Consider the following 20,103-nt stretch of genomic DNA (forward strand, 5'->3'; position numbering starts at 1 on the left):
ACATGAAACAATCTATTACTGTCTATAATACCTGCTATTATCATATGGAGCTCCGGCCGCCAGCTCAACTTGTAGCGGCAGTGTGTCATGCCAGTAAAATCAAGTGTTAATACTCTTTTATTTTTATCTAGTCATTCATTTGAAGATCATATTTCTATATCAGTGTCCGACGAGAAAGAGTCAAAATAACATAGCATTTAGGCATTCTTGGCTTCACTTCACAAAAACAAGTTCATCAAAGCAGTCTAAGCTATGTTTACACAAACTCATGTGACTATCAGATCATACAAGTATATATCCCATCCATGTAGATGGAAGGTCATAACTCCATATCTAAATCAGAACACGAAAACCAGATATGAAGATAACATCACGTTTTATGGTTTCACAAAAGCGAGTTTATCAAAGCACCGTTAATGAGTTACATTTTGTGAAACTATGGATCATTGCCCCACATCAAGACTATGGGAAAAGCTTTGATAAAGAAAGTTTGTGATACATTTCCAAAACATTTTCACCATCCCACTGTACAATTGTGAAATGTGAAACATAAACTATCATTGAAAGGATGATACAGAAGAACGCGCTGCTTCAATGTTTTAATCAATGTCTTGAAACCTTTCGGACTCTTAACATCCTAAAATCATTTCATAGTCAACATATCAAGATTCAAACATAATGTCTGCAACCAAAAAGAAAATAAATAAATAAATAAATAACCTTTTATAAGACAACTGAAAAGAAGATGATCAATGAGAATGATACTGAAGAATGCACGTCTTCAATTTTTTAATTATACACTACTTTGTTCATCACATTACACTCAATTCGGAATTTCAACATTTTTTTTCTATTTGTTTATTTGTACTGATGTAAGAACAGAAAACAAACATGAGGCTCGGACAAACTTTTAATGTTTATATGCTTTTGTATAATAAAGCAGAAACATACCTTGATCAGCTCTTCTTCTCATGCACCTCAATAATGTCGTCATCCTCCATTCCTAGACTTGCAGGGGTTGCAGCCAGATTAATTTTATCGCCATCAAAAGAAAATACTAAGCTTTGCAGGTCAAGCTTAGCTCTATTGGCATACAAGCTGAAGAGCTTCTCAAACTTGTCATCCTATTAAAAAAAAATGAGATGTCGCGTAAGGGAGACCAATATATAACAAAAAAATCGTTCAATCATACATCAAAATCAAGCAAAACAAATCTAAAAAATGGAGTTAATCTAAGAAATGAGTTCAAGCTAACACAAAACAAACATGAGATACCTAAGATGTGATTGGATTTAAACCTGTTGATTACATTAACTCTCCATATTTAAAAAAAAAAACACAACAACAGAAAGATACAGTGTTGGCAGCTGCCAACCTATGAACAAGGGTTTTGTGCACTCGATGAGTGTGAAAGATTCTAGCAAGTTTTCTTATTCTATGCGAAGAAAGGAAGAAATGGGTCAATCTAAAGATTCAGCAATCAAGAAAAGAGAAGTCCTTAGAAGAACCCTCAAAAATAACACAAATATGTACATGAACCATGCATGAATGGCAAGATATCAAATTAAGTTCTACCTCTTGTTAATCTTGATTTTTCCAGCATAAATAAGAGATGAAACTAGAGCAGAATTCACTTTAAAGTGAAATTTTAAGTTTGGTGATTGCATCTTCACCATGTTTATGCACCATGCATTTATCTTATTTTCTCCACTGCTTGTACCTAGGGATTTATATACAAGTCAACACTATGACAGAACTACCATGCTTTGATTCTTTATTTTTTTTAAGTACTCATATCCAAAGCATATCCAGACATGGGTAGAGGATTATGATTCTCCAAATACCCTCCAAAACTACATGGAAATCCTAGAATAAAATCAAACAGACCCATGTCAAACACAAATCCATGTTCAACACTTACACCTAAGTAACATAGGAAAGAACAGGATCTCAGCTAGAGCTATTTCTATTCCCATATCTGGAAACTAGCAAGTGCAAAACAGAGGGGTTACATGTTTTCATTTACCGCCTATTTCATAGCCTGACTGTATGCAATTACTAACAAATAAGCAAAAAGTGCAGCAGAAAACTATACCATGTATATACGAAATTGCTTGATTTCATCCTTGTTCTGGATCGAAATAACTATTTTGGCCCTTTCAGGAGCAGGATTTTTTGGTTGCTCGGCTACAGCATCTAAAGAAGGTTTCGAGGAACCACTCGGTTCTTGCTTTGCAGATTCCTCCACTTCTTGCAACATGATTTTTGCAGATTGTGCAAACGAAAGCAATTCCTGTTTCCTTCGCCTGCATGAATAATTCGACATTAAAATAAGTAAAACAAGTTCCACAGAAAAAGTATTTATATTAAAGCACTAAACATCCCACAACATCCCAAAATCCTTTAATCCTTAATTTCTTTCATAGCTCTTAAATCCTGAGACTACAAATAAAATATATTACACTATATCACTCGTACTCAAGTTTAAAGTTGGATAGTAATATATGTTAAACATGAGTATATTCAGGTTTTTTTATAAAATTCTCTCATTTATTTGGAAGATTCTTGGGAAGTCATATCCCCATACCTATATCCAGGTATACATTGGACACTGAATATTTAAAGAAAAATGAGCCTTAATAATGTAAATGTTACAATTATGGTTAACAGGCAAAACCAACAATTCTCTTGCAGAAAACAACAGTGTTGAATCATAAACTACCTGTTCATGTCTAATAGTCAGACAATTTAAACACAATTGAAACATTAGAAATGGGTATAAAATATTTTATCTCAGATAATTATAAGCAATGTCTACATAAACACTTGCAAAAGTCTGCCAAGTCAGTGTAGATTTTAGTTCCTTATACGAACATAAAAAAAACCTCCAACTGCCAAGTATAATACCTTAACTCCTTTATGGTTGAATCCTCACCAATCTTGCTATAAGCTTTAGTTGAAACCACAGGAGGGGGAGCCAACCAATCCTCCTCTTCAACATTCACCACTTTTATCACTTCAACATCTTTATCCAAATCTACTTCCGCAACCTAATCCATTTCCAATTTCATAAATTAAAAATAATAATAATAACTTATTAAACAAATTTACTTTCATATGTCATAAATAAAGAGAGGCAAAAATCTTACATCGGGATTAGCAAATTTCCTCCGTTTTGGTGATGGAACTGGTGAAGTATCTGAACAGTCATCTACAATGGAACTCAAAACGATAACTATAACAACTTGTGTACTAAAATTACGGTCGAGCTAAATTGCAAAGCCTAAATGTGAACTGTATGCTATTATTGAAATTCATGACCACCATGTGAAAACAAGACATCATGCATGTTTATCAAACATGAAAACAGTATAATAAACACAACAGAATACGTTTAATTACAATTGAGTTAAATTTTGAAACCTAAATGCGAATTGTATGTGCTATTATTGAATTTCATGAACACCCTATGTAAACAAGTCAAATGCATGTCTATTAAACACGAAAGTGGTATAATAAATACAACAGAACGTTTAATTGAGCTAAATTTCTAAATCTAAATGCAAAGTGTATGTGCCATTTCTGAAATTCACGAACACAGTATGGACACAAGTCAAAATGCATGTTTATTAAACACAAAAACAGTATAATAAGCACAACACAATACGTTTTAAGTACAATTGAGCTAAATTTCAAAACCTAAATGTGAATTATATATGACATTACTGAAATTCATGAACAACATATAAAAACTTGACATGGCGCATGTTTATCAAGCATGGAAACAGTATAATGAACAAAACAGTGTACACCTAATTATGAAATTTAGGATTGCTATATGAAAAGAGAACACAACACAACAATTTTTACCAAACATGACTCTGACGTGTTTGCTAAACATGAGCAGGGTATAATAAACTCAACATGATAAAATTAATTACCAGCGAGTTAAATTTTAAAAGTCAGAAACTAAAGGTGAGTTTGGATGGGCGGTGCGTTTACTTGCGGTTAGTGTAAAAACAGCGGTAGCGGTGAGATTAGATACTGTGAGACAAAAAGTAGGCTAAACGCACCGCACCGCACCCAATCGCCGATCCAAACCCACCCTAAATACATATTGTTTACTATTATTGAAATTCATTAACACAGTACAAAAACAAGAAACCACACGTTAATTAAACTCGAAAACAGTATAAGAGACATAACAAAATGTATTTAAACAAGATTAATAAAAACTAAACCGGACTTGAAAGTTCTTTTTACCGTCTAAGCAAACAATGTTCAGCGGCTGAACACGGCGGTAATCGAACAGAGGCTCAAGATCATCCGCAGTGGAATCGGCCTGCAAAAACAAATCGTTTTTTCCATGAAAACAAACAAATAATAAGAAAAGGGTTTCAAATACAGGTGGCGTAGCAGTGACGCGGCCGCTATTTCGCAGTACCGGCGCCGTCCGCCACCACTAAAGATCTCAATAGCGGCAATAACGGTCCGCCATTCTCCTTCCAACAAAGTAAACAGAGAGACAGTAACAAGCAGTAGGATCGAAACATAGCAGCGTGATGCAGAGACGGAGATAACTCAAAATCTGATGAGTGGAGAAGAAAGAAATGCGGGAGATAATTTTAGGGTTTAAAAGGTTACCTGATTTAATTTCATGGTCTGTCAGAAACCTGAAGGCGAGAGAGGACTGGCTTTGGGTCAGGCACTGAAATTTCAATTTAGCGAAGAGAGGTACGAAAGGATTGAGAATTTCAAATTTTAAAGGAAACTTAGTACAAGTTAAATTTATTTATATAATTTAGATCTTAATTATTATTAAAATAATTATTACTTAATTAATTTGTAATTTTATATTAAATTTGAGCTTTTTTATTCGGTATTTATATTTTTTTATTGGATTAATTTTGTGCTTATTATATATATGTATTTCTTTCGATACATCATATATATGTATATACATTATATATAGATATATATTTTATAACAAGGTTTTGTTGCAAATATAAAAATTTTATTAATTGAGATAGTTATTATTATACCAAATCCACATGCTTAACTTTTTTTTAACAACCTTAAGCTATTATATTAATAAGTACATAGTAAATTCATATAGAATTAATTCTATCCATCAATAAGTTATACATGGAATTGAAGGTTCTTCAAAGGAGATCAATCCCATGTCACCATTAAACCCACATTTTGTCATTTAATCCATAACTTCGTTTTGAGATATCAGAATATGACGAATATGAACTTTCCAATTCCTAGTTAGTATAAGATGGATAAGTTGTATTTCCACCATTCTACTACTAGCAGCTCCATTGGCAAAAATAATTTATCACTAGTAGGGCATTGTTACACTCCACATCAATTTGTCTAAAACTCCTCTCCCAAACTATGCGCAACTCTCCAAATGCCGCTCTTGCCTCAACTCTAAAAGTTGAATCCTTACCAACCACCATCGAATAGTCATATAACCAGTTTGTATCAGAGTCCCTAAACACTCCTCCAATACAAACGTTAGAAACATTCGATGACCCTGCCCATCCATATTGAGTTTAATCCATCCTCTATCCGATGGTAACCAACACCTACCAATTATCATTGGATTAGAGTGCAAAGGAGTGGTATTCCAACTCATAAAGCTTCTTGCCCACTCAACACCTAAAATCACAATCTCATAAACACACACATGACTTATGGAGAAAACAAAATTATTCCGACTTTTCCATAACAATCAACATAACATAAGAAAGAAAGTTTACCATTCAACATCCTTACTGTATGGAAATTTTTTCTTTAAATAAAATAATCATAATATCAATTTTTTTTAAATAATAAAAGTAATAATTCTTTTTAATTACATATATTATAAAAATTATAATTAAATTTATGCAAATAATTTCTAAATATTATTTTAATTCTAATATAGTACTTTAATTATAATTTTATTAATTTAAACATTTTATTATATCATATGCTTTAACATTTATATTACTATCAAGTAAATTTAATTTTATTTATCAAAATATTATTATTGTAAATATAATATAATATAATAATTAATGTCTCCTAATGAACTAATTTTACTTAAAAATTGAATAATATTACAATTAACAATAATTATAATGATTTATTTCAATATAAATTGCTTAATATCTTTACTTTAACTTTAGTATGAGTTAATCGGATTTTGACTTTTTTTCTCAATATTAATATGCACTATACTATAACTATTTATGTTTATATAATTTAATTTTATTAATATACTTATCAAAAAGAAATTATTTGACACGCATTTAACAAATTTTCAACTTACGGTAATTATAGTAAACCATATAATAAAATACATATAGCAACGTTTTTTAGCATAAGTGACGTACTTTGCTATATGTGACATTAGATTTATTTAAATTTTTATTAGTTGAAAAATAAAACCCAATTGCAGAAGTTTATTTGCATTAAATCACAATAAGTAAGTATTTTAAACTTCATGTCCTCACATGATTTTTTTAAAATATTTTGGGTTTAAATTTTATATTAATTCCTTTAACGAATTCTCTATTTTCAGTAATTAAAATAATTTACTTATTTTTATCAAAACATTTAAATAATAATTTGTAAACGAAGTGAAGTTATAATATTTTCAATCCTTATTTTTATATCAAAATATAAACATATTTTTATCTATGTGAATTTATTTGCTTGTAACATGCCGAATTTTTCAACATATTACTGATTAAAGAATAGTTGAATAATATACATGAACAACCCTCCTTCTTTGACACCAAACTTGCTTTTCTTTTATATTCTTAACACTAATGGTTAATTTTTAATTTTGGTCCCACTACTTTTTATCTATACTACTATATGAAACGAAGGCTTGTTATATATATATATATACATTCTTAATAATAATGGTTAATTTTTATTTGGGTCTCTACTTTTAATTATATAAAAATAGTCAAATTTCAATTCTAGTCCCTATACTATGTTAAAATTTGAGATTTGATCTTTATAATTGATTTTTAATATAATTTAATATCTCAACATTTATAATGTCATTAGTTAGTCTAAATATTTTCTTCTAATTAAAATGTGGATGTAAAATTAAAGAATTGTTGGCATTGTTAAATTTTTTATTAAATTTAAGTCCAAGATAATGCCTTTTTATTGTGACATGATTATGAAGTGAGTATTTTTTAAAAAAATTAGAATGTCACACCAACAAATTTAACATGAGAATTTTAATAGTGTTAACAACTAGACTTAAATATTGAAATTCAAAATATAGAAGAACTAAATTCTTTAAAGAAAATAAAAACTAAATAATTTTAACTATTTAATCCAAAATAATTAGCCCCATATAAAGTGTGGGTTGAAAACCAACTGGTATATGTAATTATTAAATAATAAACATTTTAATATGTTTATATCTGTTATTTTATAAAAGGCATTTAACAATTGAAGAAGTCTAATCTTAGAAAAGAAAAAGAACAGTGTTTTTTTAGAAAATAGCAGTTGCATTTCTTTAAAATATGAAATCGGTTTTACAAGAAAAAGAATTACAAAGTAAGTAAGATGGATGTATAGGCCACTCCGCACTGCAAGAAAGAAATATTCTAAAAAAAGTTACAAACCGATATTCCTTTTGCTTTCATAATCGCTCATGGGAAATCGGAAATTTGTTCTTGGCGCCTGAGATAGGCCCTTTATGCTCTTGAGATGTCGTGCATTTGCCTTGTCGGGATGCCAGCATAATCTTCTAAACACTTATTCGTACGAAAAGCATCAGGGCAAAATCTTCCAATTCTCAATGAATTTAATCGTACGTTCCAATTCTCATTTGTTTATAAATATTTTTATAATTTTGTATTTATTTTTATGAAAAATAAATTTTAAAATTTTATTTTTTTAATTTTAAAGGTTTTAACTTTTAATTTTAATAATTAAGAATAAATTAACAAAATATGTAAGGTTGAGGGCTAAATTTGTTAATTTTTTAGAATTAGGATCAAATTGATAAAATCTATAAATATTGGAGGGTTAATTTTGTTATTATGCCAATTAGAAAAGCTTTCGTTAGTGACTTAACGGAGGAGTGGGCAAAATATTAAATTTCAATAACATTAATGACTAAAATAAAAAATTTTAAACTTGAGTGATGAAAGTAGAGACAACTAATACTTGAGTGATTATCTATACTAATATTTAAACTCCAACTGAATTAGTGTCACGAGTCAATCATCACCAACTCGATTAAGGAAATTATGAAAATATCCTTTTATAATTAAAATACATTATATTATTTGAGGGTATTTTAGTCTTTTATTTTAATAAAAATAACTAAAAATAGGATTTAAACCCTCACCAATTAGATATATTTATCACTCAACCAAAACTTCATATTATATATTTTCATTTTAATAGCACAGTTTATTATCTCCATCAGTTTTATATCTATATTATTATTTAAACCTTTGATTGAGTTAATATCATGAGTCAACCAGAGACCAACTTGATTAGGAAAATTAGAAAATATCTTTCCATAATTAAAATAAAGGAACTTTAGTCTTTTATTAAAATACAATTAATAATTTGCATATGGTAGGATTTTAATCCATGACATTTAGGTTGATAAAATTTTGATTTTACCTGTTAGCCAATGCTTTTATCTTGAAATGTATTGTACATTTTAATTTTATTATGCATATTTTATTACCTTCATCAATTGTATATATTCACAATGCTATTGGTTGAGTCGGTATCACAAGTTAACTCGATATCGACTTAAGATTGATGACAACACCATGATAAACAATTGTAATGCATTTAGTATTCTTAATCTAATGTATGTACGTGTTTAAATTTGATTTTACTCACAATTTAATCTAATTTTTCTACATGTGTTATTACTATTAATTAGTTTCAAACCATATATTTCATTATTTATTATATATTATTTTTAAACAAACTTCTATATTCTAAATATGTAGTTCTCACACATACGCATGTGATAAAATTTTTAATTTTTATAATTTACCCTTTGCGAAAGTTTGCCTCACATTTTGACCACAACAGTGAGTGACATCCCGATGAGATAAAGCTCGACGTTGCGACGAGCAGCTAATGTCACGATGAGAAGAGAATCTTCGTCCCAACGACATGATCGTTCTTCGTCCCAACGATGCAAAAGCCACGTCACAATGTGACAACATGTTCCTTAAGTTTCTCAATTTTCTTCTCTTAGTTAAGCTCTATTTTAGTTTTCCGCTTAAACTCTGATTAACCTACGGATATTCTAGTCATAAAGAATATGAATTTCAACTTATAAATAGGTTATAGTTACCCTAGGTTTATAGAACAACATAAAATATACAAATTGGAAGAATTTTTTGTTTTTCGAGTTTGAAGGGTTTTTCTTTTCAGGGTTTTGAGTTTTTCTTTCTTTTTTATTGTCTCCATCTTTGTACTTCTTTTATATTAGTGAAATATCCTTTTACCTGTGATTTTTTATCCTCTTTTGAGGAGTTTTTCCACATAAATTTGTGTGTTTGATCTTTTCAATTTCTTCATTATTATTCTTGTTTGTTGCATACACGAGTTTATCCCCAACAAACTGGTATCAGAGTTTGGTTCAATTTTCGCATTTAACCCGTTCAGAGATGGCAACGATAAGATTCAATATTGAGAAGTTCAATAAAATTGCAAATTTCAATCTGTGGCAAGTTCGGATGACGGCAATACTAGTTCATAACAGTCTGAAAAAGGTTGTTATAGAAAAGAAGCCCACGAATATGGATCAATTAGAATGGAAAGAGATTGATGAAAATGCTCTATCTACAATTCAACTATGCATCACAAATAATGTGTTACAGGAGGTTCTGATGGAGAAAATAACATCCACACTATGGAGGAAACTAAAAGCCTTATATATGAAAAATCTTTGGCCAACAGGTTAGCTCTAAAACAACGTTAATACACGTTCAAAATGGCCGAAGGTGAGCCCATTAGGGCTCACATCAATGAGTTCGTTACCCTTCTAAATGAACTAAAGAATCTCAAAGCAGATATCAACGACGAGGATTAGGCTATGTTGCTGTTATGTTCCTTTCCCTCTTCTTACAAAACTTTCAAGGAAATCCTGATTTATGTGTAAGGCCTTGAAAATAGGTCTAGTATTTTCGGGTAAGTTTACCGGGTTTCGAGTGAAAATTGGGAATTAATCGAGTTAATTAGCAATTTATATTCTTAATTAGTTAGCTTAATTTCATCTAAAAATTGGTAAATAATATTCTAAAAAATAAAAATATTTTTAGAAAAATGAATTTTACGGTTTTAAATAAATTTTGGGTAAAAATAAATATTTTGGGTTAAATTGAAATTTAAAAATAATTTAAAATGGGGGTTTAATTGGGTGATTTAAAATATTAATTAAATGAGACTAATTTAAAAAATAAGGGAAATGTGTAAGAGGTTTTATAGCAAATAAACCATACTTTCGGAATTTTGGAGGGAAAAGAGCAAATTGTAAAACAAGAGAAAAGGGGGAGTGACCTAATGGTAAATTCTCTAAATTTTGAAGATCAAGTGGGGGTTTTCAATTTTAAAAACTCTGCAACTACCTCACTTTTCACTCATTTTTCACCTGAATTGAGAACTCTCTCTCTCTCTCTCTCTCTCTCTCTCTCTCTCTCTCTCTTTTTGCTTGTTTTCATAAACCAAATATTAGAGAATAGATTTAAACCTTTTTTCTCCAAAAATTCTGTCTAAAATCTCTAGAAATAATTTTCAAAGTTGAGCAAAAAGTCATCCAAAATTCTTCAAGCATTTTGATTCAAACTTCTAAATCAATTATTTGAGTTCAATTAAAGGTAGTCCTCATCTCTAAACTTATTTTTAAGTTGATTTAATCATTATTTGTTAATTAAAGTGATTATAATGAATTTTCAACTTTAATTTCTTCTTTCTTGAACTTGAGGATCAACAATGATGGATCTTTAATTTTGAGTTGGAATCCAAATATTAATGGATGTCTAAGCTCAAAATAAAATAAGAGGTTTTTAATCTTAAACCAAAAGATCAAACACGTTTTATGGATCAATTTTGATAAATTCAAATTTGATCAAGAACATGGATGATTTTTCTAGAAAATTATGAAACAGATTAAATGATAAAATTAACACTTAGAATACATGTGATTGGGCTAGGAATGAAGATTAGAAGTGGTTTGAGGTGCTGAAAAGGGAGTTGAGTTGAGTTGAGGAATTCCATATTTCGGCTTAGTTGTGCAACATCAGTAAGGTAGTTTAGAGCAATGATTTAGATTCGTATACTTCATCAAATTTCGTGTTTCTTGTTACCATTGTTAATTTGTAATGCATATTGTGTCTTTGTTAAAACTCCACATCAAGAGGAGGAACGTGCAAATCAAAATTGAAGTTCAAACTTACTTGTTTGAACACATTTTTGCTTAAAGAGCTAAGTGTGGAGGTGAGTGGTATTAAGGACAATTTGGTAGATTGGCCTGATTAAGGGATTTAAAAAAGAAAAGAAATTAATTGTTGTGTGAAAAAGGGTGACAGTCGGCTATGAGAAAGGGGTAATAGTGTTAGGGATTACAATTTAGAAACGGGAGAGTCGGAGGAAAAGAAAAGAAAGGGTAGCATTATATTCGAGTCGGGTCCGAGCTGAAAAAAACTTACTTGAGGCCCAACTGTTTAAAAAATGGGCTTCATTTTTTTGTACAAGTCAATTTTTCGGGCCTATATATTTTTCCAAATCCTCTCATTTTTCGGGTGAACCTTCAAACCTAGTTGGGTGGCCCGGCTCATGATCAGGTCTAGTTCTTACTCCTAAATAACTAAATATAAATTTAATATTTACATTATTTAATTTTAATGTATTCTACTTCTAATTTTGTGCACTAATAAAGTGATGAATATATTGAACCCAAATTGTGGTCGGATGTTCATTTATTTGAAAAATAGCTTAAGTTTAAATCATCATTATACCAAAAAAAAAGAAGAAGATAGATATATTATTTATTGATAATATACCGTATTCCTACAATGATAATCACTTATACAAGCACTGGGTTTACTTTTGAATGACAAAAAGTTGTGGAACCAATTGAAAGTAGAATGAAAAAGGAGGGAAGAAGCTTTAGCATTTCTAAATAGATTAATTATCTTTGGTGTTCGTAAAATCCTCAAAAATGGAGGTTCTTCCATTAAAGAAGATGAAAAACTAGGAGGAGAGACTTCTTTGGTCGTTTGAAGGTATGTATATGATGCCTTTCATGGCAGATGCGTAACAATAATATATAAAATTATTATGGCATAGGGAGGATATGATAGATAATAACTCAAAATATTTATGAATAACAATTGTATACCTATGGTATTTATCCAATCATATTATATTAAATACAAATCCTTGAAATGAAGGGAAAATGGTATGCCCATGCTGTTGACTTCGAAATATTTGATAAATCTATAAATTATATATATAAGGAAGGAATTTGGGCCTTCTTACATGTGTATTTCTACATTATCCTTTTCTTTTATCATGATAAAATGATAATAACTTTTCACTTTATTTCTCTCATAAGATTTAAAATTGAGATTTAATTACTACATTTTAATCAAACATAATTTGTAGATCTATTTTATAATCACATCAATTAGTTCATACAGTTATTTTCTTTAATTATTTCGATTAAGATATTGACATAAATTATTCTTAAAAACTCCTTTCTAACATAGAAAATTTACCTCAACATAATAAGTTTAAATTACACTACAACAATTAAAATCTCAATTTTGACCTCCATATTATGCTCAAATTTTAATTTATGTACTTTATTTTTTAATATAATTTGACACCTCAACTTTTATAATATAAGACTTTTCTTACACAACACACATGTAAGTAACATTGTAAGATATGATTAAATTTCAATTTTGATCTCTATATTATACTCAAATTTAAGATCCAATCTCTATGTTTTAACTCTTGATATAATTTCATGCCTCAACTTTTATAATATTATTAATTAACTTAAATACTTTATTCTAATAAAATGTTGGCACCAAATTTAACATCATTAAAATTCTTTATTAAATTTAGACTTATTGCATATCATTTTGATTTAGTATGTTCTAATATTTTGGTATACACAATATACTCTCTTTTATTTCACAAGCAGCATTAAAAAAATTGACACACGTCCTTTGCTTCTAAAATCTACAATGTACCAAATAATTTCCTATCATTTTATCACATGACTATGGAATAATAAGTATTTTTAATTTTAAAATATCATAACAAAAATTTAACAAAACTAGATCTGAAAAATAAAACTAAATTCTTAAAATATAAATACAGAATATAACATTATAGTTTTGCACACAAAGCCTGGATAGGTATCATAATTTATATAACAGATCACTGACATGATAAAACTTGTATAAATACAATGTAAAAAAAACTTACATAAATATAACACCTTAACAAACAATTATCTAACATATATCAAGAAAACGAATAAATCAAAATCTAAATAATACATTAACGCATTGAAATTTATATTTAAACATAGAAAACCCGTACCCATCTCTGGTAAGTATAAAATTATGATCTTTCAAAGAGGCAAGACTATAAATACAAGCAAAATCCCAACGCTATCATGAAAATGAATTAACAAATATCACAAGATTTGTGAGATCAACATAATCATGAAAATGAATTAACAAATATCAAATTCTAATATAATCTCAGATCCATATTTCAATATCTAAGTAAAACCACGTGTAACCCCAAAATAGTTGTACTTAGTCTCAAACGCTATGGACATCTGATGATTGTATGTACACTCTTAACATTCAATACTCTCAATATCCCATCCTACCGTTCGTTCCTTCAAGAATAGGGCTTGAGTCATGTGTATTCACTCTCGATAACTCCCTGCAATGCTGTGAATCCACATATCCACTCTCGAGTTCGGCTTGTTGTACATTTGAGCCGTTGGATGGATTCACATTTCGAGACTCTGCTAACATCTGGAAATATGCATGAGGCCCCCACCCTGTATGGTCCGTTACAAAGAAACAATTAAGGTTAACTAGATTTAGAATATGAAGTTAAACAAGAGTCAAATACGAGTATGTATCCAACACCTAATATTCAATTTTTTTCCCCAAGTTTTCTTTATATATTTGGATGACCACTCTTCATACTTATGTCCAACAGGATGTTTATAACTATGTTGTTTTGGTTCTTATTTTTTTGAAGTATCCCTGTTCGATGCATGCCCCAACATAGGTACGAAGATATGACGTTTCAAGACCTTCAAAATACATAAAAGAACATAACAGGAAAAAAAATGAACATGCAAGTCTTAAGACACATAGCCGTACCTTATATCACATCCAAATCAAAGTAACATAGCTAGAGGTACCAAAACGTCAGGGTATGGCAAAAAGTGCCCTAAGTTTTATTTATTTGGAGAACCATACTTCATACCCATGTCCAACAAGACGTGTATGGCTCTATAATACTTCGGTTCCTTTTTTTTTTTTTTTTCTGAAATACCTATGTCAAACACGAATCCTAACGTGTATGAGGATATAACCTTCCAATAACCCTCCTATTACATATAATAATAAATTAACAAATTTATGTTGGATAGATACCCATATCAGATGCCAAATCCCAACCAAGTAACATAGTTACAGCCTAAAGAACATAGGGAAGGAACATACCATCTACTTCATATGGTGCCGGAAAGAATTGCAAGTAACAAAATGATGAAACTGTTAGCCCTGTAAAAAAGAGGTAAAAAACCAAAGGGAAAAGGGCTAATCACAAAACGTAAAGAATATAAAGAGGAAGTTAATAGGAAAAATGAAGTGCCCAAAAGACAAACCTAGAAGACCCCCAGCAAAAACATCTTGCCAGTGATGCCAATAGTCATCAACTCGAGAAATTCCCACTAAAGCAGCAATGAGTAATGGTAAGAAGACGATGCATAGCTTTGCCACATGGCCCTGGCGATCAAATACCCGGATTTTTCCAGACAAGTATAGTGCAAGAAATCCAAGACCTGCAAATGACCCTGCATGTTGAAAAACAAAGTTGATTAAAAAGCCATTTTTAGATAAACTAGAGGTAAAATAAATGCATAAAAAAAACACAGCAGGGCTCATATTTAAACCAACATGCTTGTATGCACACCCAATGATAAAGTAGTACATAATATTAATAACAACAGCAATAATAATAGAGATTAAAATAAGAACGAAAAAATGTCATGTAATAGCACTGAAAACCTCACATTATGTCCATTCCAAAAACAAGTGGATAGCTCCAATGCTACATTAACTCGTTATTTTTCTTGAAATACCTTGCTTCACACTTGTGTCCAAGAAAAAAATTGACAAACCCATTCTAGAAGCATATAGATCCGACACACACCCGAGTATGACCAACGTGGGATAGTGACACTAACTTGCTCCACAGAAACTTCGGCATTCTAGGGACTTAGCTATAATCTCTATCCATTACAATCCAATATAGCTAAGTTGTGATCATCACAAACATGCATACCTGCATCTTTTATTCTCTCTTTTGTAAAATAAATTATACAATCCTATTTATCTAAATAGTATTACATTTTCATCATCATATATGATAATTACATATGCATATATAACATTACGTTTTCAATCAGATAAAGGCACATCCAGACACTATTTACAGGCAATCAGAATTCTTTCCCTTCTAATAAATCTATGTTAATGAGAATGCTGTAATGGATGTGTGGGTCTACAAGAAAAGATTAAAAATGAGTCCATTCATGCAGGCTGGCACACTAAATGATAATGAAATGACAGACAAAGATTTAAGGGGAAACCCGGGTAGTGCTTATACGAAGTGTAACCATGATGAAAAGGCCATGAAGCTGGAAATAATTAGACTGCTTACATGAAGTATGACCACTGGGAAAACTTTTGTGTCCTTCCTTGATGACACTCTTTATTCCAGTACACATAACGTCCTTTGTCACAGGGTCAAAAACCTGCATGATTGATGCAACGAATGCATGTTGGCAAACTACAGGACTGATCGAGACTTAAAAAAAAATCGGAAAATAGGAGGCTAACCCTTTTTCCATCAGGGAAACAACGCCAAAAGAAGTCTGGACGAGGCCGACCAACAGCATCTTTAATAGCATCAGTTATAACACCGGTGATAAGCACAGAAAACAGAAGGCCTGAATATACAATCAAGTACCAACAGTTTCTAAATGCAATCACATTCAGACAAAAGATGATGAACTTTCAGAATCCCAAGGGGAAATGTAGTGTTACCCAGTATGGCGTGGTGTAGATCATAAACATCCTTTCTGATGAAATAGTATACAAGAATGACAAAAAGTGGAAGCATTATCGCAAGCATCTGTTACCAGGAAGAACACAAACATTATACTTAGTTGACTGAATCAGAACAAACTCTCCTGCCAGAAAGTAATTCTAGTATGACAGTATATCTCAAAGCTAGAACATACAGGGACGGCCCAAAAGGGAACGGTATTGTCTTTCATTGGGTATTTCAGATCAGTCATCATATCCACTCCGACAAAGCGGTGAAATGGTTCTATAACATTTAAAATGACCTCTATCACAATGAGAAGCAAAAGAATGATCCAGTCATGCATGTGAGTCCTTGCAACTTTAACCCCATGAGACCTTACAGTATGAGCACCCAACTGAATCTCTGGCATCCTCACTGATTTTAGAACATATAGAAAAGGTTAATACATGAAAACAAAAAGAAACTGATGTGCGATGAAAAAGAGAGAGGATGATACTGAAATACAGTTAAGACTACAATTACCAAGACAGCAAACAAGAAAAAAAGGATCATGAGCATGAGTCACAATAATAGAATAATCGCACACTAGAAGCTAGCTACAACAACGAAAGAAAATGCTAATTTTGCAGGAAGTAAAGGTCAAATAATGTAAAAGTATGTCATAGAATCTTATAATAGTAATAGATGAGTTGGGACACAGTAAAGAAGCAAAATACATAATTTATAGTACAAAGAGGGTATATAAACCAAATTAAAGCAAAAGAAACTTATTTAAATCAAAGGAGAACAAAGGGGGGAAAGGCCTTTGTTTTCTTTATGCCTCCACTCACTAGCTGTAACATGAATTTTCTAGGGTGCACAAAGCAATCTTGTTGAATGGAAGTATGATATCTGTAGAAGATGATGAAGAACTAATGGAGGGATTGTTTCATAAAATAAACCACAGAATCTTATAATATGTAATAGATGCATTGTAACCAGGTAAAGAAGCAAAATTCATAATTTATAGTATATCAGGAAAAATTAGAATCAAAGGAAAAAGAAGAGAAAAAAATAAACCCTTTGTTTTCCTTCTTCCAATGCTCCTGGTCCACTCACTAACTGTAACAAGAAATTTTCTAGGGTGGACAAAGCAAATTTGTCCAGTGGATGTGTAGTATCTCCATAAGATGATGAATAAGTGAAGGACAGACAGTTTCACAGAAAACATAATTCACCATGGGGACAAAACTAATCATCAGGGGCCCAACCTAGACAGCTAACAAATCACTACAGCTTTGCTTTCGCACAGATGGGTCAAGGACCTCAAACCACATGAGAATTGCAGTGCAGATGAGAAATCAAGTGCAACTCCACGAAATTCATTCTTGTCTCGGTACTAATAGAACTAAATCATGCAGACTGACAAAATATTCATATGGCTCCAACTCTTCTTTTTTTTTTTTAAAGTGCTGTGTATCCAACGCATATCTGTACATAAGTATGAGGATAAACTTCAAAAATTTTGAAGATAGCCAAGTTGAACATATACCCATAACCAACACTGACACCAGAACCGAAGTAACATAGAAAGATGCACAGGCAATGTTTATCTAAATGCTAAAGTTGCAAATGCAACATTTATCTAAATGTAAAAGTAGCCTCCGCAACGAGATCAACAAAGGGTGTTTCAGTAGAGTTCAATGTTGGTTACTTTGGTTTAACAAAAGGCACTCCGCTTCAGACATTTCTACAAATCGGTGTTCCTCATAAAAAAAACCTTCACAAATCCAAAGCAGTGCTAATTGGAGTAAACACCATTATCCTGCAAAGTAGACTATACAACAACAGGCATATCTTCATCAGCTGTTGAAAATATAAAATCAAAGCTTCTGACTTCATCTAAACCACTTCCTTATCAATAAAAATTGAAATCAGTTAGCCAAAGGAAGCTTGTTTCGAAAGGTTCGTAAATTTTAATAAAAGTTGCGGATTCAATTCCAGAACGAACATCAACAAATACCAAGGGAAAAAAAAAAAAGAACATCAATCGGAATCTTGTTCAAGCAGTTCTATCGTATATGCTCTTTTTTCTTCTTTTTCCGAACCAAAAGATTTGGAAAAAAATTCCAAAACAAGAAAAAAAAAAACTAACACCTTCTCGCACTGAACTGTCTTCAATCCAGAGAAGTAAAACAAGCAAAACTCGGTTTTTTTTAACCTTCGTCATTCCCTTTATTTACCTCGATTTCGCAGCAAACAAAAAAATAATAATAACAACTTAGTAAAAAGAAGAGGAAAACTGAAGTAAAAGTAAGTTGATCGATAAGAAAGTGTGGGAGAATATGAACTAACCGTCGGAAAATTTGAACTTCGTCTGAGAATAACGATCGGATCGAAGAAATGAACGGAGTTTTTCAGTCAACAGCGAACTAAAAAGCGCGTTATATTCTCTTTTGTTGTTGTTGTTCCTCTGTTTTCTCGAAGCTTTAAAATTTGAATCGCGTTGAATATTTATGGCATGCGGAAAAAGGATTTTCCTTTTCTGAAAAGAAAATCGCGTCAAATTCGAGGAGGAATTGATGGGGATGGAGCGGCACTTTTTTAATTTGTTTTATAATAAATAGTGAAGTTGGTGAACCGACAGACAGTGACAAAATTACAGCACGAAAAATCAAATCAAAGCCGAAAATATTATTAAATAAAAAGTAAAAAATAAAAATAAACCATGTCTCTATGTGTTTATTGTTTTTTAAGTGACAGTTGAAATGATAATTGATACACACTTGAATAATATTAAAATTAACAATTATTGTTGTATTGATAATTTGATTAATATCGGAACTAGTGAGATTTTTTTTTAAAATATTAACTACAATGTATATAATGGGGTGAGTAAAATTTGATTTGACTCGAAAAAATAAAAAAAATTTGAATTTCGAGTTAAACGAATCGAGTTAATCGAGTTATTCGAATCAACTCGAATTTTTTTTTCGAATTTCGAGTTCCAATCGAGTTAAGTTTTCAAATTCGAATAACTCGAATAATTCGAATATCAAACTATAATATTTTACATTTTTATCCCAAACTCCCAAACCTTTTTACTTGTCCTTCAAAACTTTTACTCCTTCCCACTTTCTCCCCCAAAACTTTTACTCCCTTCCCCTCCCAACCCCCCAATCTAACCAAAATCCATTTCCCACCAAAATTTTACTCTCCCATTTATTTTTTCTTAAAATTTTACTCCCAAAAACTCTCAAAACCTTTTATTTTCTCTCCAAATTTTTACTCCCTCCCACTTTTCCCTTAAAACTTTTATTCCCTTCCCATCCCACCTCCCACCTCCCATCTACCCCAAACCCTCCCCCTCCAATTTTTTTTTAATATTTTCTCTCCAAAATTTTACTCCCCCTATTTACTTTCCCTCAAACTTTTATTCTCCAAAATTTTTATTTTCCCCTAAACTTTTACTTCTCACACTTTACCTCAAATAAAAAATCAAAATTATTCAAAAAATTCACTAAACATAAATAGTAATAATTTTATTTATATCTACTATTTATATTATTAAATTAAATTTCACATTTTATATTATTTATATTATTAATATTATTGAATTGTTTAGTCATATTGAATATTTATATTAAAATTGAATTATTAATTATGCCATAAAATATTCGTGTTAAAATTTTATATTGGTATCAATTTCACATTTTATTTTTAAAATAACTTTTATTAAAAATC

General features: G+C 30.7%; 2 protein-coding genes across 5 annotated transcripts; both read right to left on the bottom strand.

Annotated features, from left to right (window-relative positions):
* Positions 1–359: 359 nt before the first annotated feature.
* Positions 360–4,763, bottom strand: LOC105766042 (uncharacterized). 2 transcript variants are annotated; one of them, XM_012585334.2, is made up of 7 exons: positions 4,645–4,763; positions 4,264–4,342; positions 3,150–3,211; positions 2,908–3,050; positions 2,096–2,306; positions 952–1,124; positions 360–637 (listed from the first exon to the last, which is right to left on the bottom strand). In XM_012585334.2, exons 1-6 carry the CDS (start codon positions 4,657–4,659, stop codon positions 957–959), a joined length of 678 nt encoding a protein of 225 aa, XP_012440788.1. In that variant the 5' UTR covers positions 4,660–4,763; the 3' UTR covers positions 360–637; positions 952–956. The 2 variants fall into 2 exon arrangements, with proteins under 2 accessions (XP_012440788.1, XP_012440787.1); XM_012585333.2 differs by having other exon boundaries at positions 360–682.
* An 8,864-nt stretch (positions 4,764–13,627) lies between these two features.
* On the bottom strand, positions 13,628–18,940 carry LOC105766044 (lipid phosphate phosphatase 2). 3 transcript variants are annotated; one of them, XM_012585338.2, is made up of 9 exons: positions 18,715–18,940; positions 18,074–18,196; positions 16,574–16,794; positions 16,377–16,464; positions 16,170–16,279; positions 15,991–16,084; positions 14,933–15,121; positions 14,769–14,828; positions 13,628–14,092 (listed from the first exon to the last, which is right to left on the bottom strand). In XM_012585338.2, the coding sequence occupies exons 2-9, from the start codon at positions 18,105–18,107 to the stop codon at positions 13,899–13,901; spliced, it is 990 nt and encodes a 329-aa protein (XP_012440792.1). In that variant the 5' UTR covers positions 18,108–18,196; positions 18,715–18,940; the 3' UTR covers positions 13,628–13,898. The 3 variants fall into 3 exon arrangements, with proteins under 3 accessions (XP_012440792.1, XP_012440790.1, XP_012440795.1); XM_012585336.2 differs by lacking the exon at positions 18,074–18,196 and adding an exon at positions 18,517–18,602; XM_012585341.2 differs by lacking the exon at positions 18,074–18,196 and having other exon boundaries at positions 18,715–18,939.
* Between the last annotated feature and the right edge of the window lie 1,163 nt (positions 18,941–20,103).

Source organism: Gossypium raimondii, chromosome 5, assembly GCF_025698545.1.
Source record: "Gossypium raimondii isolate GPD5lz chromosome 5, ASM2569854v1, whole genome shotgun sequence".
In the NCBI taxonomy this organism is placed as follows: Eukaryota; Viridiplantae; Streptophyta; class Magnoliopsida; order Malvales; family Malvaceae; genus Gossypium; species Gossypium raimondii.